General features: G+C 36.2%; 1 protein-coding gene across 1 annotated transcript; it reads right to left on the reverse strand.

Moving 5' to 3' along the window:
* Nucleotides 1–3,904: 3,904 nt before the first annotated feature.
* Nucleotides 3,905–4,840, reverse strand: LOC110290180 (olfactory receptor 1013-like). The gene has a single exon (XM_021156673.1). The coding sequence runs from the start codon at nt 4,838–4,840 to the stop codon at nt 3,905–3,907; it is 936 nt and encodes a 311-aa protein (XP_021012332.1).
* Between the last annotated feature and the right edge of the window lie 11,525 nt (nt 4,841–16,365).

Raw genomic sequence — 16,365 nt, forward strand, 5'->3', positions numbered from 1 at the left:
TTTTTTTTTTTTTTTTTTTTTTTTTTTTTTTTTTTTTTTTTGTTTTTCGAGACAGGGTTTCTCTGTATAGCTCTGGCTGTCCTGGAACTCACTTTGTAGACCAGGCTGGCCTCGAACTCAGAAATCCGCCTGCCTCTGCCTCCCGAGTGCTGGGATTAAAGGCGTGCGCCACCATGCCCGGCTAATTGATCCATTTTTAATCTCCTTGAACAAAGTTCAAATCCAAGTAGATCAAGAACCCTCACACAAAATCAGATATGACAGAATCTAACACTGAATCAAACAGAAGAGAAAGTGGGAAAGAACCTCAAGTACATTGACACACGGGAAAATTTCCTGAACAGAATATCAATGGCTCAGGCTCTAAGATAAACAATTGACAAATGGGACCTCATGAAAGTGAAAAATTTCTGTAAGATAAAGTACACTGGTCTTTGTAACTAGAAAAGAACTTAAGAAGTTAGAATCCAGAAAATCAAGTAACCCAATTAAAAATGGGGAACAGAGTTAAACAGAGAATTCTCAACTAGGGAATCTCAAATGGCTGATAAGCCCCTAAAGAAATCTTCAACATCCTTAGTAATCAGGGAAATGAAAATTAAAATGACCCTGAGATTCCACCTCACACCAATCAGACTGGCTAAGATCAAAAAGTCAGCGGTCTGCAACCCTATAGGAGGAACAACAATACGAACTAACCAGTACAACCCAGAGCTATGTCTCTAGTTGCATATGTAGCAGAAGATGGCCTAGTTGGCCATCAATGGGAGGAGAGGCTCTTGGTCTTGTGAAGTTAATATGCCCCAGTACAAGGAAATGCCAGGGCCAGGAAGCAGGAGTAGTTGAGTTGGGGAGCAGGGCGAGAGGAGGGTATAGGGGGCTTTGGTGGTAGCATTTGAAATTTAAATGAAGAAAAAATAATATATATATATAACCTCAAGTGACAGCAGATGCTGGGAAGGATGTGGAGAAAGAGGAAAACTCCTCCATTGTTGGTGGGATTGCAAGTTGGAACAACCATTTTGGAAATCAATCTGGTTATTCCTCAGAAAATTTGAAATGGTTCTACTTGAAGACTATGCTACACAATTACTGTGTATATTCCCAAAAAAGGTTCCACTATATCACAAGGATATGTATGCCACTATGTTCATAGAAGCCTTATTTATAATAGCCAGAAGCTGGAAACAACCCAGATGTCCCTCAATGGAAGAATGAATACAGAAAATGTGATACATTTACATGATGGAATACTACTCAGCTATTAAAAATGAAGGCACCATGAATTTTGCAGACAAGTGGATGTAACTAGAAAATATCTTCTTGAGTGACGTAAACTAGACCCTAAAGGACATTCCTGGTTTGTACTCACTGATAAGTGGATATTAGCCCAAAAGCTCAGAATATGCATGGTACAACTCACAGGCTTTCTGTTCTACACTGTGGTCATCACAGTGCTCTGATCTATTGCCTGAGAAACAATGGTGGCAAAAATGCCTTCAGAAATGAAACAAAGACAATACATCCATAAGCATGGACATTATTCCTCCTTCTAGGGCTTTGATTATATTTTCTAAATCATTTAATCATAGACATGCTTGTACATTTATCAATTTCACTTAAATTCAGCAAGTGATCCTCTGAAAATGAACTGTTGAACAAATGATTTTTAATTATCATTATTCCCCTGTTGTGTGATATAAAACACTTAATGTGCCTGTTATAGCACTTGAGTGTTTGGTGTTTTTCTAGTTTGTACCTTAAAAATCATTTCATTGGCTATTTATGAATTTTATATGGGGTAAGTTACAGCATTTCAATGATTAAGTTTGATTTTAAAAATTCTAAGCCATGCTACTGTCTGAAGATTTAGAAAGGTGAGATTTACAGATTTGTGAACAAGATTTTATAATTGCATTTGTATAGGTATTACCTATAATACTTGATAAATCACCAATGGAGTATGTACAAATAATCTTATAAACCATACTACATTTACATACTTGTAACATTAGTCAAAATATTTGAGTTTCTCTAAATTTTTGGAAAAACATGAATCCTTTTGGTTGTATGTTACTCTAACCAGTGTGTTATCTTATAGGGAGGAATGGTACTTCATAGAAGCCTCACACAGATCACACATTAACATTACACAAATCAGCAGGAAATAGTGACTTTAGGCAAAATGAAACAAATAAATCAATAGTAGCAAAGTTTACAGGTAGGGTCCATTGCTCTTTCTTTTTGTACCTATCCTGATCTATCCAGATATTGCCTTTTCTCTGTGCTCTTTGTTGTAAGCCAGTATCTTTACCATTATCAATCTCTGCAAAAGTTTTTTTATGATGGTGCAAGATATCTCAGTGGTTTAAATACATTGCCAAACCTGTAAGAACTATGTTTGGCTCTGAGCCTAATTCCTTATAACCTCATATGCTCAATAACTCAACTCTTTTGTGGCCAAAACCAGATAGAATACCCCTATGCTGGTGTGTTTTTCAAGGTCCTGCTGAGATCCTTTCTGTATTTAATTTACATTAATAGGTCAATATGTATGTTATTTACTGGGATTGGGGGGCAGTGGAGAAAAATCACTTTAGGTGCTATCTTAGAGTTGTGTGGGAAACTCCTTTGGGGCAATTTCTCTGCAGTACATTTAGACTTAATCTAAATATACTTTAAGATCAATTAAATAACACTATGATCTCAAAACCAGTACATTTAAGCAGAAAATTTTAATTAAGAAAGAAATAATATTAATACATGGCTGATTTAGGAATAAGTATTTTCAATATCCTTTGCATAAATGGAAGTGAGGGTTTGCACATAAGAGACTCCTTTATCAGAGATTAAACTTGTATATTATTTGGGAATTTCATGCATTCACTCACTGCATTTTAAAATCAAATGTACCTCTACTTTCTCCTCTTTCATTCTTCCCCTACATACCACCCATCATACCACTTTTCCTTATCCTATTCATGACCTCCATATGTGTGTTTTAAAGTTGCAGAATCTACTTAGTATTGCTTGTATGTGAGTGTAGGCCCTTCTACTGAAGTATAGTATCTTTTTAGTGGCTGTATCCCTGAAGATAACATATTCTTTCTCCCCTAGAAGTTATCGTTCTCAACAGCTTCTCAGCTAATGGTGAGACTTCATGATTATATCCTCTATGTATGCTGGAGTTTTGGCTGGCAACAATTAGTAAAATGAATATATTTTAAGATTATTAAAATTAAAAATTTAGCAAGTAGCTATAGATACCACATTGGGTATATGTTAGCTTCCAGTTTCTTATCCTTTCCTTTGCAGTGATGTTTGTTGACACATAGAGACATGTTGCCCCCTCTCTTTCTTTAAAATAAAATTTAACATCCCATATTCATACTCATTGTTATTTAAGAATCATTTCTAGTATTTGGACAGAAGAAATTAAGTTATATTCCCTGTCTGTTATAATTCCATATGATGTTTTCTTCATATCTCTATAATAGGCATTATGCAAGGAAAATAAGAGGGAAAATAAAGTAAACTTCATTTTTTTGAGGAAGTATTATATTCTGTCCTATTTCACACTCAATTCAAACACCCAATCAAACCAGTTTTAATATTAACAAATGGCTGTAAGCAATACTATAGAATATAGTTCAATCATTAGACATACGTAAACATGAAGTAAATATGAACGACGTTCATTATATACTTACATGAAGATATTACAATGTCACTCATCATTTATTACACTAAAAATAGACTTTTAAATAAAAACCCATGTACCCTATTCAAAAATTTTTGGTGGAATTTCAAAAGATGGAAATTTAATTTCTGATACCTACTTTCTCAACCTTGTCCTCAAGTAGTCTGTTACCATTTAGTCCTGGCTTGCCAAGTGTGTGTCAATTTAGAATTCAGAAGGAGCTAACTTAAAGAGTTTCCTCAGAGCTTCCTTTACATCTTTATTCCTTAGACTGTAGATCATGGGGTTCAACATGGGGAATAACACAGTATAAAAGGTAGACACCATTTTATCCCTTTCCAAGGAATAACTGGAACTTGGACGAGAGTAGATGTAGAGAATGGAGCCATAGTACAAGGTCACAGAGATGAGGTGGGACGAGCAGGTGGAGAAGGCCTTGAGACGACCCTGGGTTGATCGGATCCTCAGGATGGCAGCAATGATGAAGAGGTAGGAGGTCAAGATGAGAAGAGTGGGAGAGATGACATTGGAAGCTAGGAGGAAGTACAGCACAGACTGGTAACTCTCCCTGACATCACATGCCAACTTCACCAGAGGTGGGACATCACAGAAAAAATCATCAATGACATTGTCACCACAAAAGTCCAATGTGAATGTGTTGCTAGTTAATATTATTGCATTGACAAATCCTCCTGTATAGGAATATACAACCAAACAGACACACAACCTTCGTGACATAGCTTGAGCATAAAGCAGGGGATTCGAGATGGCGGTGTAGCGATCATAAGCCATGGCAGCCAGTAGGTAGCATTCACTATAGGCCAATCCAGCAGAGAAAAAGAATTGAGACAGACATCCAGCAAAGGAGATGCTTTTGTCTTCAGAGATGCAGGTCACCAGGATCTTTGGAGTATAGACAGAGGAATACCAGAGATCCAAAAAAGACAGATTCCCAATGAAGAAATACATGGGTGTGTGGAGCCTGGAGTCATTGCAGATCAATATGATGAGGGTGGTGTTTCCTAGCAATGTCAGGGAATATACTCCAAGAAACATGACAAACAGTATCTTCTGCATCACTGGGTCTGTTGAGAAGCCCAGCAAGATGAAGCCAGTCACTGTGTGATTGCCCCTCTCCATCCCTCTGGGAGCTTGCACCTAGGAGTACAGAAAAGCTTAGTTTTCTTTACAAGTATGAAATGTCAGCATTTTTTTTTCTGATAAACTCCTGTAACATAATCAGCACCAGGGTGAACACTGTATTTCTTTTGTAGGTGATAGAAATCTCCAAGTGTAAACACATTTTCAATGACTGTAATTAGAATACATTGGTTGGATTTTAGAGGAATACCAGAGATCCAAAAAAGACAGATTCCCAATGAAGAAATACATGGGTGTGTGGAGCCTGGAGTCATTGCAGATCAATATGATGAGGGTGGTGTTTCCTAGCAATGTCAGGGAATATACTCCAAGAAACATGGTATCCCTCTAAAATCCCAGTAGCAGCATGTTTGGAATACATTTGAATTTTGCTTAGGGTACCTAGTACTTAAAGTATAGCTGGATTCAACTTGTGAGATATAAAGTCTAATGTATAAAGTAATATTAACATGGAGTGGGAGGAGGGGGAAGACAGTGGTTACAAGATTAAACTGAAAGGTCACAAATACTTGCCATGCTTCTAAATCGAAAAAAATACAATGTTTCTTCAAATTTCAACTGAAAGGGATTTATATGGAACTGATAAAACATATCGTTTCCATAAAAATGAGAAATCTCAGCAAACTTCGTGTCAGTGCTGGTGACCTCTATAGACATTGCAATGGCATTTGTGTGCCTGCCCTATATGAACATGCCAAAAAGAAATTCACATTTACCAAAGGAGATGGAACGATGGATCAGCAGTAAGGGACACTTGCTGATCTTCAGACACTCACATAGTAGCTGACAACCACCTGTAACTTCAGTTCCTGGAGATTCAACACCCTCTTCTGGCCTTTAATAATATGTAGTTAACAGTTATACATGCAGGCAAGTCACGATATATATAATATTACAATAACAACAAACACGAGATAATAACCTTAGAGTTCACTGCTGACAAACCTAACTTGGTGGTGACCAATAATTGATCTATTTGGTCTATTCAACAAGAAAGAAGTCATGCCTGAAATTGGAAAACTAGACAACTACTAAGTGCTAGTGAAGTCATGGATCTTGGAGGAAAATCTATAACTATTACTTTACTAATCTAGCATAATGCCTAGCAAAAATCTAAGCATTTGTCTCCATACCTAGAGATAAGTATTGTCCTCACTCTTCAACAAGGAAACTTCTATTTGCAGCAGAAGGAGACCATGATAGAAAATAACTGACCCAAATTGCAGATTTGTGGAATCCAATCCCAATGGATATATCTAAAAGTTATTTCCACACCTAAGGTTTAGAGAGTATTCTGAAAGAGGGAAAGTAAAACTGTAAGAGCCAGAGGATCAGGGAGTTTGCTGAGAGATTGTTTCCTAGTAATATCGGAAGATACTTCCATAAAGTGTCAGTAGCGTGACTGCTTAAATATGAGCAGAACAAGGGCAACAGATATAGACATGACAACCTGAAGCTTGTCTCTCTACAAAGATAACTAGAGGCAATTACGTTATACTGAGAGTAGAAGAGACAGTCTTGCCTAGGGAAGAGTACACCAGATGTCTGTTGAATCGCAAATGCTCAGCCCTGAAGACTTATATACAAGTAGTATTATACAGACTGAGCAATTTATATTTAGGAAAATATGTATGTACATATGTGCGTGTAATGACAGTTAATAAGAAAAGGGGCTATGAGTTTGAATACAATATTGTTAATGCATAAAAATGAATGTGTAAAAATGTCCTTCATAATATTATAGCTTTTAAAAACATGAACTGTGAACAGTGCTGTTTTCATTGTGATTCTAAGAACTTTTAGAAATATGATTTCAAATGGCTTACTTACATAATCCTAACCTGATTTTCCTCTGTAATGCAGATGATAACAATTTCTTCCTATAGTTACTGAAACAGTGAAACATTGCAGATAAAATCATTAGTACATTGTTATTCAAAATACCTGTTATATCAAACTGTTACACAGTTGGAATATGGTGGTTTTTATTGATTTTTTTTAATTTAAAATATTGCAGTTGGTTAGATTTTTACTTGCAATGTTTTTGTCCTACTTCTATTCTTCATTGGCATTCTTTTTTCCTTTCTGTAACTACTTCTTCTGAACTGTCATCTTCACACTGGGCTAACCAGAGGAATGCCTCTCAATATCGATCCTTTATTCTCCCATCTCAATTACTCTTGAGATATTCAGAGGATATCTCTTTGGTTATTGCACCTGGACTCCTTGCTTTTACATTTATTAACTCTTCCCCAAAATTTTCTGTATTGTAAATTAATTTTTTGTTTCTATTAGTGTAAAATTCTACTTTTCTAGTCAACAATCAGCAGTTTCAAAAAGGAAATGAAAGGTTGTAGATATAAGACACTCTTTCTCCAGCACATACCACATAGCTTTATCAAAAGGCTATAGTGCTGATTTTACAAACAAATACAAGTCTAAAACAAACAGACACACACACACAAAAAAAGGAATAGTAATTTATAAAACTTACCTAGTTTTCACCAAAAACATCTTATACAAATTTACCTCTGCCTATCTTTTATGCCAGCTTCTGGATTCCCAGAGTTATAGATTCCTGAATGCCCTCAGGATTTCATAGCCTGCAGGGAAGGACCCACAGGACAATTAAAACTCTATGTTGATAAATTGGATATTCTTAAATATGATGGAGAAAAAGTTATTGTTAACTATGTTTCTGTAGTGAAAAATGAATCAATCATAAATTATTTCTCTCTTAACTTGTGTAGATAATCTAATAAAATACACACACACACACATATATGCTTTGTGTATTCATGTATGTAAATATAAACATTTTATTATATATTTTCTTCCATAAAGTTGATATTTCTGTTTGTTGTCTCTCCAAGTATACTTTACAGTTTTACAATATTTTTGAATTATCATGTGAACTGTATTAATCAGATTGCTGGGATCTTTTACTGTCTGTCTACCTAATGACATTATCCAGAAATATCAACATCAGAATAAAGGATCAGCTCTTTAGTTGAATACACAATATAGCTGGCTGCACTTCTGTCTGTGACAGCTTGGCCTCTCATATGGCTCTCTCTTCTATACCCATAACACTTTTTCCCTGTACTTTTAAACATGGAGGTCATAGGAACTCTCAGTGAATAGGTCTCATAATTTTTACAGAATTTTTATAGAATCCACTGCAAGATAGATATTCCTTTGTCTCTTTTGAGAATTTTGGTTTGTATTATAATTTTTTATTTTTGAAATTTTCCTAAGGTTATATTATTATATCCTTCAGCTGATATCCTTCCTACACCTTCTCCAACATGCCTCTCAACATATACTGGTCTCAACCATTTGTCTTTTTTAAAATAAGCCCCTAAGTTAATTAATGCTGTGTATATGTGTATGGGTGTGTGATCTTGACCTTAACACAAGCAATTTACTAGTGGGAATACCTTCAGAAAGAATGACTTTTCTCCATCTGATAGTTGTCTGTTTTAATAGTTTCTCATTAAGAGCAAGGACTCAAAAGTACCCAAGGAGCTGAAGGGGTCTGCAGCCCTATAGGAGGAACATCAATATGAACTAACCAGTACCAACAGAGCTCAAGTCTCTAGCTACATATGTAGCAGAGGATGGCCTAGTTGGCCATCAATGGGAGGAGAGACCCTTGGGCTTGCAAAGATTCTATGCCCTAGTATAGGTGAATGCCAGGTCCAGGAAGTGGGAATGGGTGGGTTGGGGAGCAGGGGGAGGGTATAGGGGATTTTTGGAGAGGAAACTAGGAAAGGGGATAGCATTTGACATGTAAATGAAAAAAAATCTTAAAAAAAAAAAAAAGAGTGAGGACCTGCAAAGTACCTCATTTATCTAAGCTGAAAGGTTGGTTGACTTAATCTTTGAAAGGTCTCATGCTAAGAACTGCAACTTCTGAGAGCTCAAGAGTATATTTCTCTCATACCCAGAGGCCCCCATTTGTCATAGCTGTCCACATCCTATAGCCCTTATGTTCCTTTTGCTTTCTCTCCTATAACATTCCTGAGCCTTGGCAGGGTAATGTTGGTTGTAAAAATGATGTCTCAGTTTCATCTGAGCACTCAGAATATATTGAAGTTCTAAGATTAAGAGGCAATGTCTGTGTAACAGCTTTTTACAAAAACTTATATAAATGAATGTATTTAGTTGGTCATATAATACTGTCTGGTTTATAAGTGATAATATTTCTATAGTATCCTTAGAGTTCTAAAGTAGTTGCAAACTTCCCTTGATGAGAGAATAAGACTATATTTATCTGTAGTTGTAACAACAAATGTTTAGATTATGGTTAGGGAATATGCTAATGTAGTAATGGATATAGATTCTCCTCCAATAACCATAAATTCATTAGTACTTATTAGTTGGATAAGATTCCAGGACTAAACATGTTTTATCACTTGTTGATTAAATCTTATATCTAGTTAGAGAATTGTTGGTTACTGCCAAGGTATGAATGCAACTCCTGTACTCTTAGACTTATATCATGATACCATGCTGATTAAAATACATAGTTATGGAGTCTCGTCCCATTGGTTATGTCTACAAAATACCTCCACACCTAAAGCTCAGGAAGCACTGTAAAAGAAGGGGATGAATGATTCTAAGAGCCAGAGGCATATTACGTAGTTTGTTGTGAGACTATCTTTTACAAACATCAGGCAGAGCCTGAGAAGTCTTGTGGAAGAGTGGGGGAGAGAAGTGAACAAGTCAGAGGGATCAAGGACATCACAAGAAGACCCAAGAGTCACCTAACCTAGGACCATCGGGGTTCATAGAGCCTGGGTCACTAAGCTAGACCTAGACCTCCTGCAAATTTATAGCAACTATGCAGCTTAGTGTTCATGTAGTTCTCCTAAAGAGTGGAACAGGGGCTGTCTCAGTCTCTGTTCCCTGACATTAGATCCCCATTCTCCACTACTTTTGGACTGTCTGGTTGGGCCTCAGTGAGAGATAATGTACCTAGACTTGCTGGAATTAAATGCTCCAGGGTGGAACAATACCCAACATGGACTCCTCTTCTCTGAGAAGAAGATCGAAGAGCATTGGGGGGATTGATTTATGAGGGTGAACTGGGAAGAGAGGAGGAAGGGGGCTGTGATCAGGACATAAAGTGAATTTAAATAAATAAATAAAATTGGGATGTGGGTTATCATCAGTAACATACACACACACACACACACACATGAAATATCAGAAACATCACCCATAAAGCCTCACCAGCTTGACTATCAAAAACCAAACTGAACTGGGATGACACCAATGGACATACTTAAGAAGTCAGGGAAAAGTTTATAGGTATTCATCTCTATACAAAGAACTATGGACAACTTAGAAAAACTTTTGTGATTGTGTTACCTCACTCAGGATGATGCCCTCCAGGTCCAACCATTTGCCTAGGAATTTCATAAATTCATTCCTTTTAATAGCTGAGTAGTACTCCATTGTGTAAATGTACCACATTTTTCTATCCATTCCTCTGTTGAGGGGCATCTGGGTTCTTTCCAGCTTCTGGCTATTATAAATAAGGCTGCTATGAACATAGTGGAGCATGTGTCCTTCTTACCAAATGATATGTACTCACTGATAAGTGGATATTAGCCCAGAAACTTAGCATACCCGAGATATAAGACACAATTTGCAAAACACATGAAACTGAAGAAGAACGAAGACCAAAGTGTGGACACTTTGCCCCTTCTTAGAATTGGAAACAATCACCCATGGAAGGAGTTACAGAGACAAAGTTTGGAACTGAGAAAAAAGGATGGACCATCTAGAGACTGCCATATCCAGGGATCCATCCCATAATTAGCCTCCAAACGATGACACCATTGCATTCACTAGCAAGCATTTGCTGAAAGAACCCTGATATAGCTGTCTCTTGTGAGACTAGGCCGGGGCCTAGCAAACACATAAGTGGATGTTCTCAGTCAGCTATTGGATGGATCACAGGGCCCCCCAATGGAGGAGCTAGAGAAAGTATCCAAGGAGCTAAAGAGATCTGCAACCCTGTAGGTGCAACAACATTATGAACTAACCAGTACCCCGGAGCTCTTGACTCTAGATGCATATGTATCAAAAGATGGCCTAGTTGGCCATCCCTGGAAAGAGAGGCCCATTGGACACGCAAACTTTATATGCCCCAGTACAGGGCAACGCCAGGGCCAAAAAATGGGAATGGGTGGATAGCGGAGTGAGGGGGGGGGAGGGTATAGGGGACTTTTGGGATAGCATTGGAAATGTAATTGAGGAAAATACGTAATAAAAAAATATTAAAAAAAAAAAAGAAAAAAAGAAAAACTGGTAACGGGGAAAGTGAGTCTACTCCAGAAAGAACATAATAAACAGATAAATGGGATTTTGAAGGTTTTTATTTTAGTCTGGCCTATGTTTTTTTTTAAAGATCTATTTATGAAACTATAAAATACCATCATGCTGGCTGAGTAAAAGCTTTTCATTGTAGCTGTTTCTGGGTCACCTACACTCCCATCAGTAACTTTGTACCAATTGTCTCTAATCCCAGACTCATAGTTCTCCAGTATGAACTTTGAAATTGAACTTTTTTTTTTATCATTGAGATCACATGAAGAGTGGATAGACACTCCTTAGTCCTCCTTCCACAAGGGAGATAATTCTCACAATAGATAGTAAATTCATTTAATACTACTATGTCTCATGGTATTAAGAAATAAAAAAAACTATTATACAAATGGAAAGATGGAAATTGTTTATAGTAAAGAAGGGTTAATACTAAAAAAAAATAGTGTGAATGGATTGATATTTCCAGAAAGAGTAAGATGGGTGGGTAGATGTTTTCATAATGGAAAAAAAAACTAGAAAACTTTTTCAAATTATAAAGGTTTGGGTAAGATATATAAGTACTGTAGCCATGCAGTTGTTCTGATTAAAAGACAATGTTTCTGGAAATAGGCAGAAGGAGAGAGGGGAGGAGAGGATGAGCAAGAAAACAGAGTGACACAACACCTAGCAGTTAACACTCTCACTTCTAAATCTCATGGGACATAGAACAAGAAAAAAAATGGCCATTTATTTGGAAGAATTTGCATATCTATATCCTGTTGTAGGTATTCCTAAGGATATGACTTTATAAATATTCAAATATCTCCATGTATAAATGAAGATGCCCACACAAATATATGCTCAAATATGCAAATAGTTATATGCATTTATTTGAATTCACTAAAATACAAAATGTGTAGAGATTACAATTGAATACAATGGGAATATACCCCATAGATTATCTTTCTTTATCTCATTAAATAAAATTAAACCAACATCACCAACAGACTGTTGATTAATTGTCCTGCTTGTAATTTCCCTGAGCTGCAAAACCATGAGGAATTCCATGAATAAAAAACCTCTGGGATCAAATAGCTGTTATAAAGATCTGGAAGTAGCTGATTTGAATGCTAGGATGAGGTTTCTGCTGAAAATTTGGTAAGTTGTGTTCTACAGGTATCAGTGGCAAATAAATTTTGTTTTATTCCCATAATCACTCAAGAGTTATTTGGTTTATGTTACAGGTGGGGATCTATGAAATCACATTTTTTCATACCCATCCATTACTGTTTAGCAATTTATGAAATTTCTGAGAGCAAAATCAAGGGTTTAACTTTTCTTCTATTTGTAACAAGAAAGGCTAACATATGTTAAAGGAAGGGAGAGATACCTGAGCTACGTGACTCTCTCCTAACTAAAGGAGTGTCCACTGAGAAGAACTTCCCAAAGCTTTGAGCTGTTGTGAATATCTCACAAACTCTGTGGGTGATAGACAGAAAGGGGTATTTCCATGTCTGCCAGAGCAATGAAAAGTCTCAAATATATCAGTTCCTATTTTCCCAGAATGTGAGGTTAGGTGCTTTGTAAAGGAATATCTGACAGCAGATTGCCATGGCTGAGAGCTTTCCATGTTTTTCTAGCTGAGGTTGTCTAGAAGAACATTTGAGAAACATTAACCTTTAACATAAAGTTACTGCTAAGCCTCACTGGTCTCTATTATTGACTAACAAACACTGCAAATATTTTGGCTGTGTGTGTGTGTGTGTGTGTGTATGTGTGTGTGTGCACGCTTGTATTATGGATCTAAATATGTTTTGTTATGGAAATCCAATTAACTCAGGAATCAAGAAATTCGAGCTTCAAAAATTCATAATTATTTTGAAACAAGAAAGCTTAAACTAATGGTCCAAAGAAAGCTACGTATGGTGAATGCTCATAGGTAATTTCCATGCAAGAAGGTTTGGAGAACAGGAAAAAGTGAAATAAATAAGACAGTTATATTTTTTCAATCATTTGTGTAATATTAAGCACTCTATATCCTTATAATTATGTTCCATCAATGTCAAATAATGTTAAATTCTTCCATATAATTACTATTATTAGTAATCATTGGGTCATTAGATACTCTTTAAAAAGGTTTCTGTTTATTCTAACTGCCATCTTATTCGTAACTTCTACTTTATCACATGGGGATATGCATTAAAGGGAGACAATTGATTATCTAAAGAATTAAGTTACTTCAAATGTTTATCAGAACAACCAAATTTTTCTGATCCTCTGTGTCACACTAGGGTCTATTTTGCCTCTCAGAATTATTGTATAAACATCAACAAAACACCTCTGTGTGAATATGCATTGGTTTATTTAACATATATATCACTGTGACTTTGCTGTTGTTCTCATATAAGTGGTCAATACTGCATTTTTTCCATAGTATTACATGGAGACAACCAAGATTTGGGGAGGTTTGACTTTATCAGATATCAGAGAGTTATCATGTTCTCTGAATTGGAAGAACACTGATTTATTGAATATTTTCCATGTGGTTACCCCTAGAGTAAACAGTACACTGTACATTTTACAGTATCTTAACAGTTCCAACTCTTGTACTCCCTTTAGAAGTGTATTAAACCTGATTAAGCTGTGAGCATGGTGAGGAACTTAGACACATCCTACTATCAGTTTACAATTTCAGATCTGTCTGGTTTCCTCTCTCTCCCATTTTGACCACATGTTATATTGAAGATGTTTCCCAAAAGCTCTTCACATTGAAAGACAATTTGCTGCCCTAGTGGAAAGTGCTTTCTTCACAAATTTTAGTACTTTTCAGTGGCCAGATAGTGAAAACAATTGCTGTCCATCCATTTTTCTTGTTTCTGTTTGTGAAGGCCACAGGATGGTCAGACATATTAAATTAAGAAATGTGAGATATACTTTTGGGAAAAATTCTATGATTCATTTCACCAGAGAGTAGGTTCAGTGGATGTTCATAAAACATAAGGTTTTTCTAGTATGATCTTGAACTTGCTACATAGCTGAGAATGGACTTAAACTCCTGATTTGTTTTTAGCTTCTTACTTGTGTCTCCTATGGCCATAGTCTTCACAAAATGGCATTCTCTTTAGTGGGGACAAACAGCAAGCTCAATGATTTTCTTCCTTCCTTCCTTCCTTCCTTCCTTCCTTCCTTCCTTCCTTCCTTCCTTCCTTCCTTCCTTCCTTCCTTCCTTCCTCTCTCTTTCTCTCTCTCTTTCCTTTCTTTTCTTCCTTTTTCTTTTTTTTAATTGAAAAGTATGTTTTGCTATAAAGTTCATGTTTACCAATGCATAACTATCTTGTGAGGGCATAACATATACTACCACATTTGTTCAGATTCAAAAATAATGATTAGTACAACTTTTATGAATATTAATAAATATCCACTGTCATTTGAGGTATCTCAGTTTCTACTAATCTTCATATATATCATATACATTCTATGCCAGTCAGGTCTGCCACAATTATCACCATCTTTTACCTTCCTTTTGATTTCTCCCTTCTATGAAAGGGTAATTTATTTATTTGTTTGTTTGTTTATTTATTTATTTATTTATTTATTTATGTAGCCTAGAAATATCCTTTCCCACAGGCAATATTCCACACTTTCTACACATAGAAACATGCACTATCTTTCGGTGAATTAAGTGAGCACACATAAATTATTATCCTCATTGCTTTTTTACCAGAGTCTATAATTTGACATTTTACAGTCAATTATGAGAGAGATTATAACATTTTATTCCATCTATTTACAGAAGTTTCATTTATCTCAGTAGCATATACTCATTTTATATACAGGCCTATTTGTCCTTTTCATTTTTCCTCCTTGGTGATTAGAATACCTGGAATCTAGCAATTCTTTTGTATGAGCAGAGTTGGAAAGAGATGATACTTTCTTGAAGAAATAGTTTTGATTAATGGCTCTGTCTACATTGAATCCTACCTGGGCATTTATTAGTAATCAATTTGGAAAATGAAAGTAAACATGTTTGCTTTATAAGATAATTTTTGATACTTTGATGGAATACTCTTTAGAATAGAATGTCTGACAAATATTCAATGTTTGATAAATGTACTCTTCTAAAGGCTGCACGGGTTAAAATTTTTTAGCATGGAAAATATGTCAGCAAAATTATCTGTTGGACAAAATTTTTCATTGGTAAATTTGATTCCATTTTTATGATTTAAAAAATATATAACGAGTTGAGGAAACAAAACTGTCCCTTTCTCTCTGCCTTTCTCTTCCCTCTTCCCTATTCCCCTCTTCCCTCTTCCCCCTTCCCCCTTCTCTCTCTCTCTCTCTCTCTCTCTCTCTCTCTCTCTCTCTCTCTCTCTTTCTCTCTCTCACATGTTTTTGTTCCTGTGTTTATATGCATGCAAATACAGTGAAATATGATACCATAGGTAATGAGACAGGGGTTTTCACTGTTTTTGTTTGTTTGTTTTTGTTTTTTTGTTTTTTGTTTTTGTTTTTGAGACAGGGTTTCTCTGTGTAGACCTGGCTGTCCTGGAACTCACTCTGTAGACCAGGCTGGCCTCAAACTTAGAAATCCACCTGCCTCTCCCTCCCAAGTGCTGAGATTAAAGGTGTGTGCCACCACACCTGTATGGTTTTTCACTGTTATAAAAACTCATTAATACAACAAGTCTAACTGTCCAATAAACCAAAGGGTTCCTCCTTCCTTGCCTGCCTAACATTAATACTACAGTTATGTGCTACTGTGCACAGAATTTTATATGGAACCTGAAATCTGAACCTGGGCCCTCATTCTGCATGATAAATACTTTACTGAGTTAGCTGGCCATTCCTCCAAACTGAAGGTAGATATTTTGTTACAAATTTACAAACCAATACTATGAGTAAGATCTGTCTTTAAAGTAATATAATCACAGTTGAAAAGAAATCAAAAGTATACATACATCTGAATTTACATGGTACATGGAAAATTTATGTTTTTTTGTTGGTTGTTGTTTTTTTCTTTTTCCCCATTTTTTATTAGGATTTATTCCATTTACATTTCCAATGCTATCCCAAAAGTCCCCCACATGCTCCCTCCCCCACTCCCCCACCCACCCACCCACTCCCGCACCCACCCACTCCCACTTCTTGGCCCTGGCATTTCCCTATACTGAGGCATATAAAGTCTG

This window comes from Mus caroli, chromosome 2 (genome assembly GCF_900094665.2).
Source record: "Mus caroli chromosome 2, CAROLI_EIJ_v1.1, whole genome shotgun sequence".
Classification (NCBI taxonomy): Eukaryota; Metazoa; Chordata; class Mammalia; order Rodentia; family Muridae; genus Mus; species Mus caroli.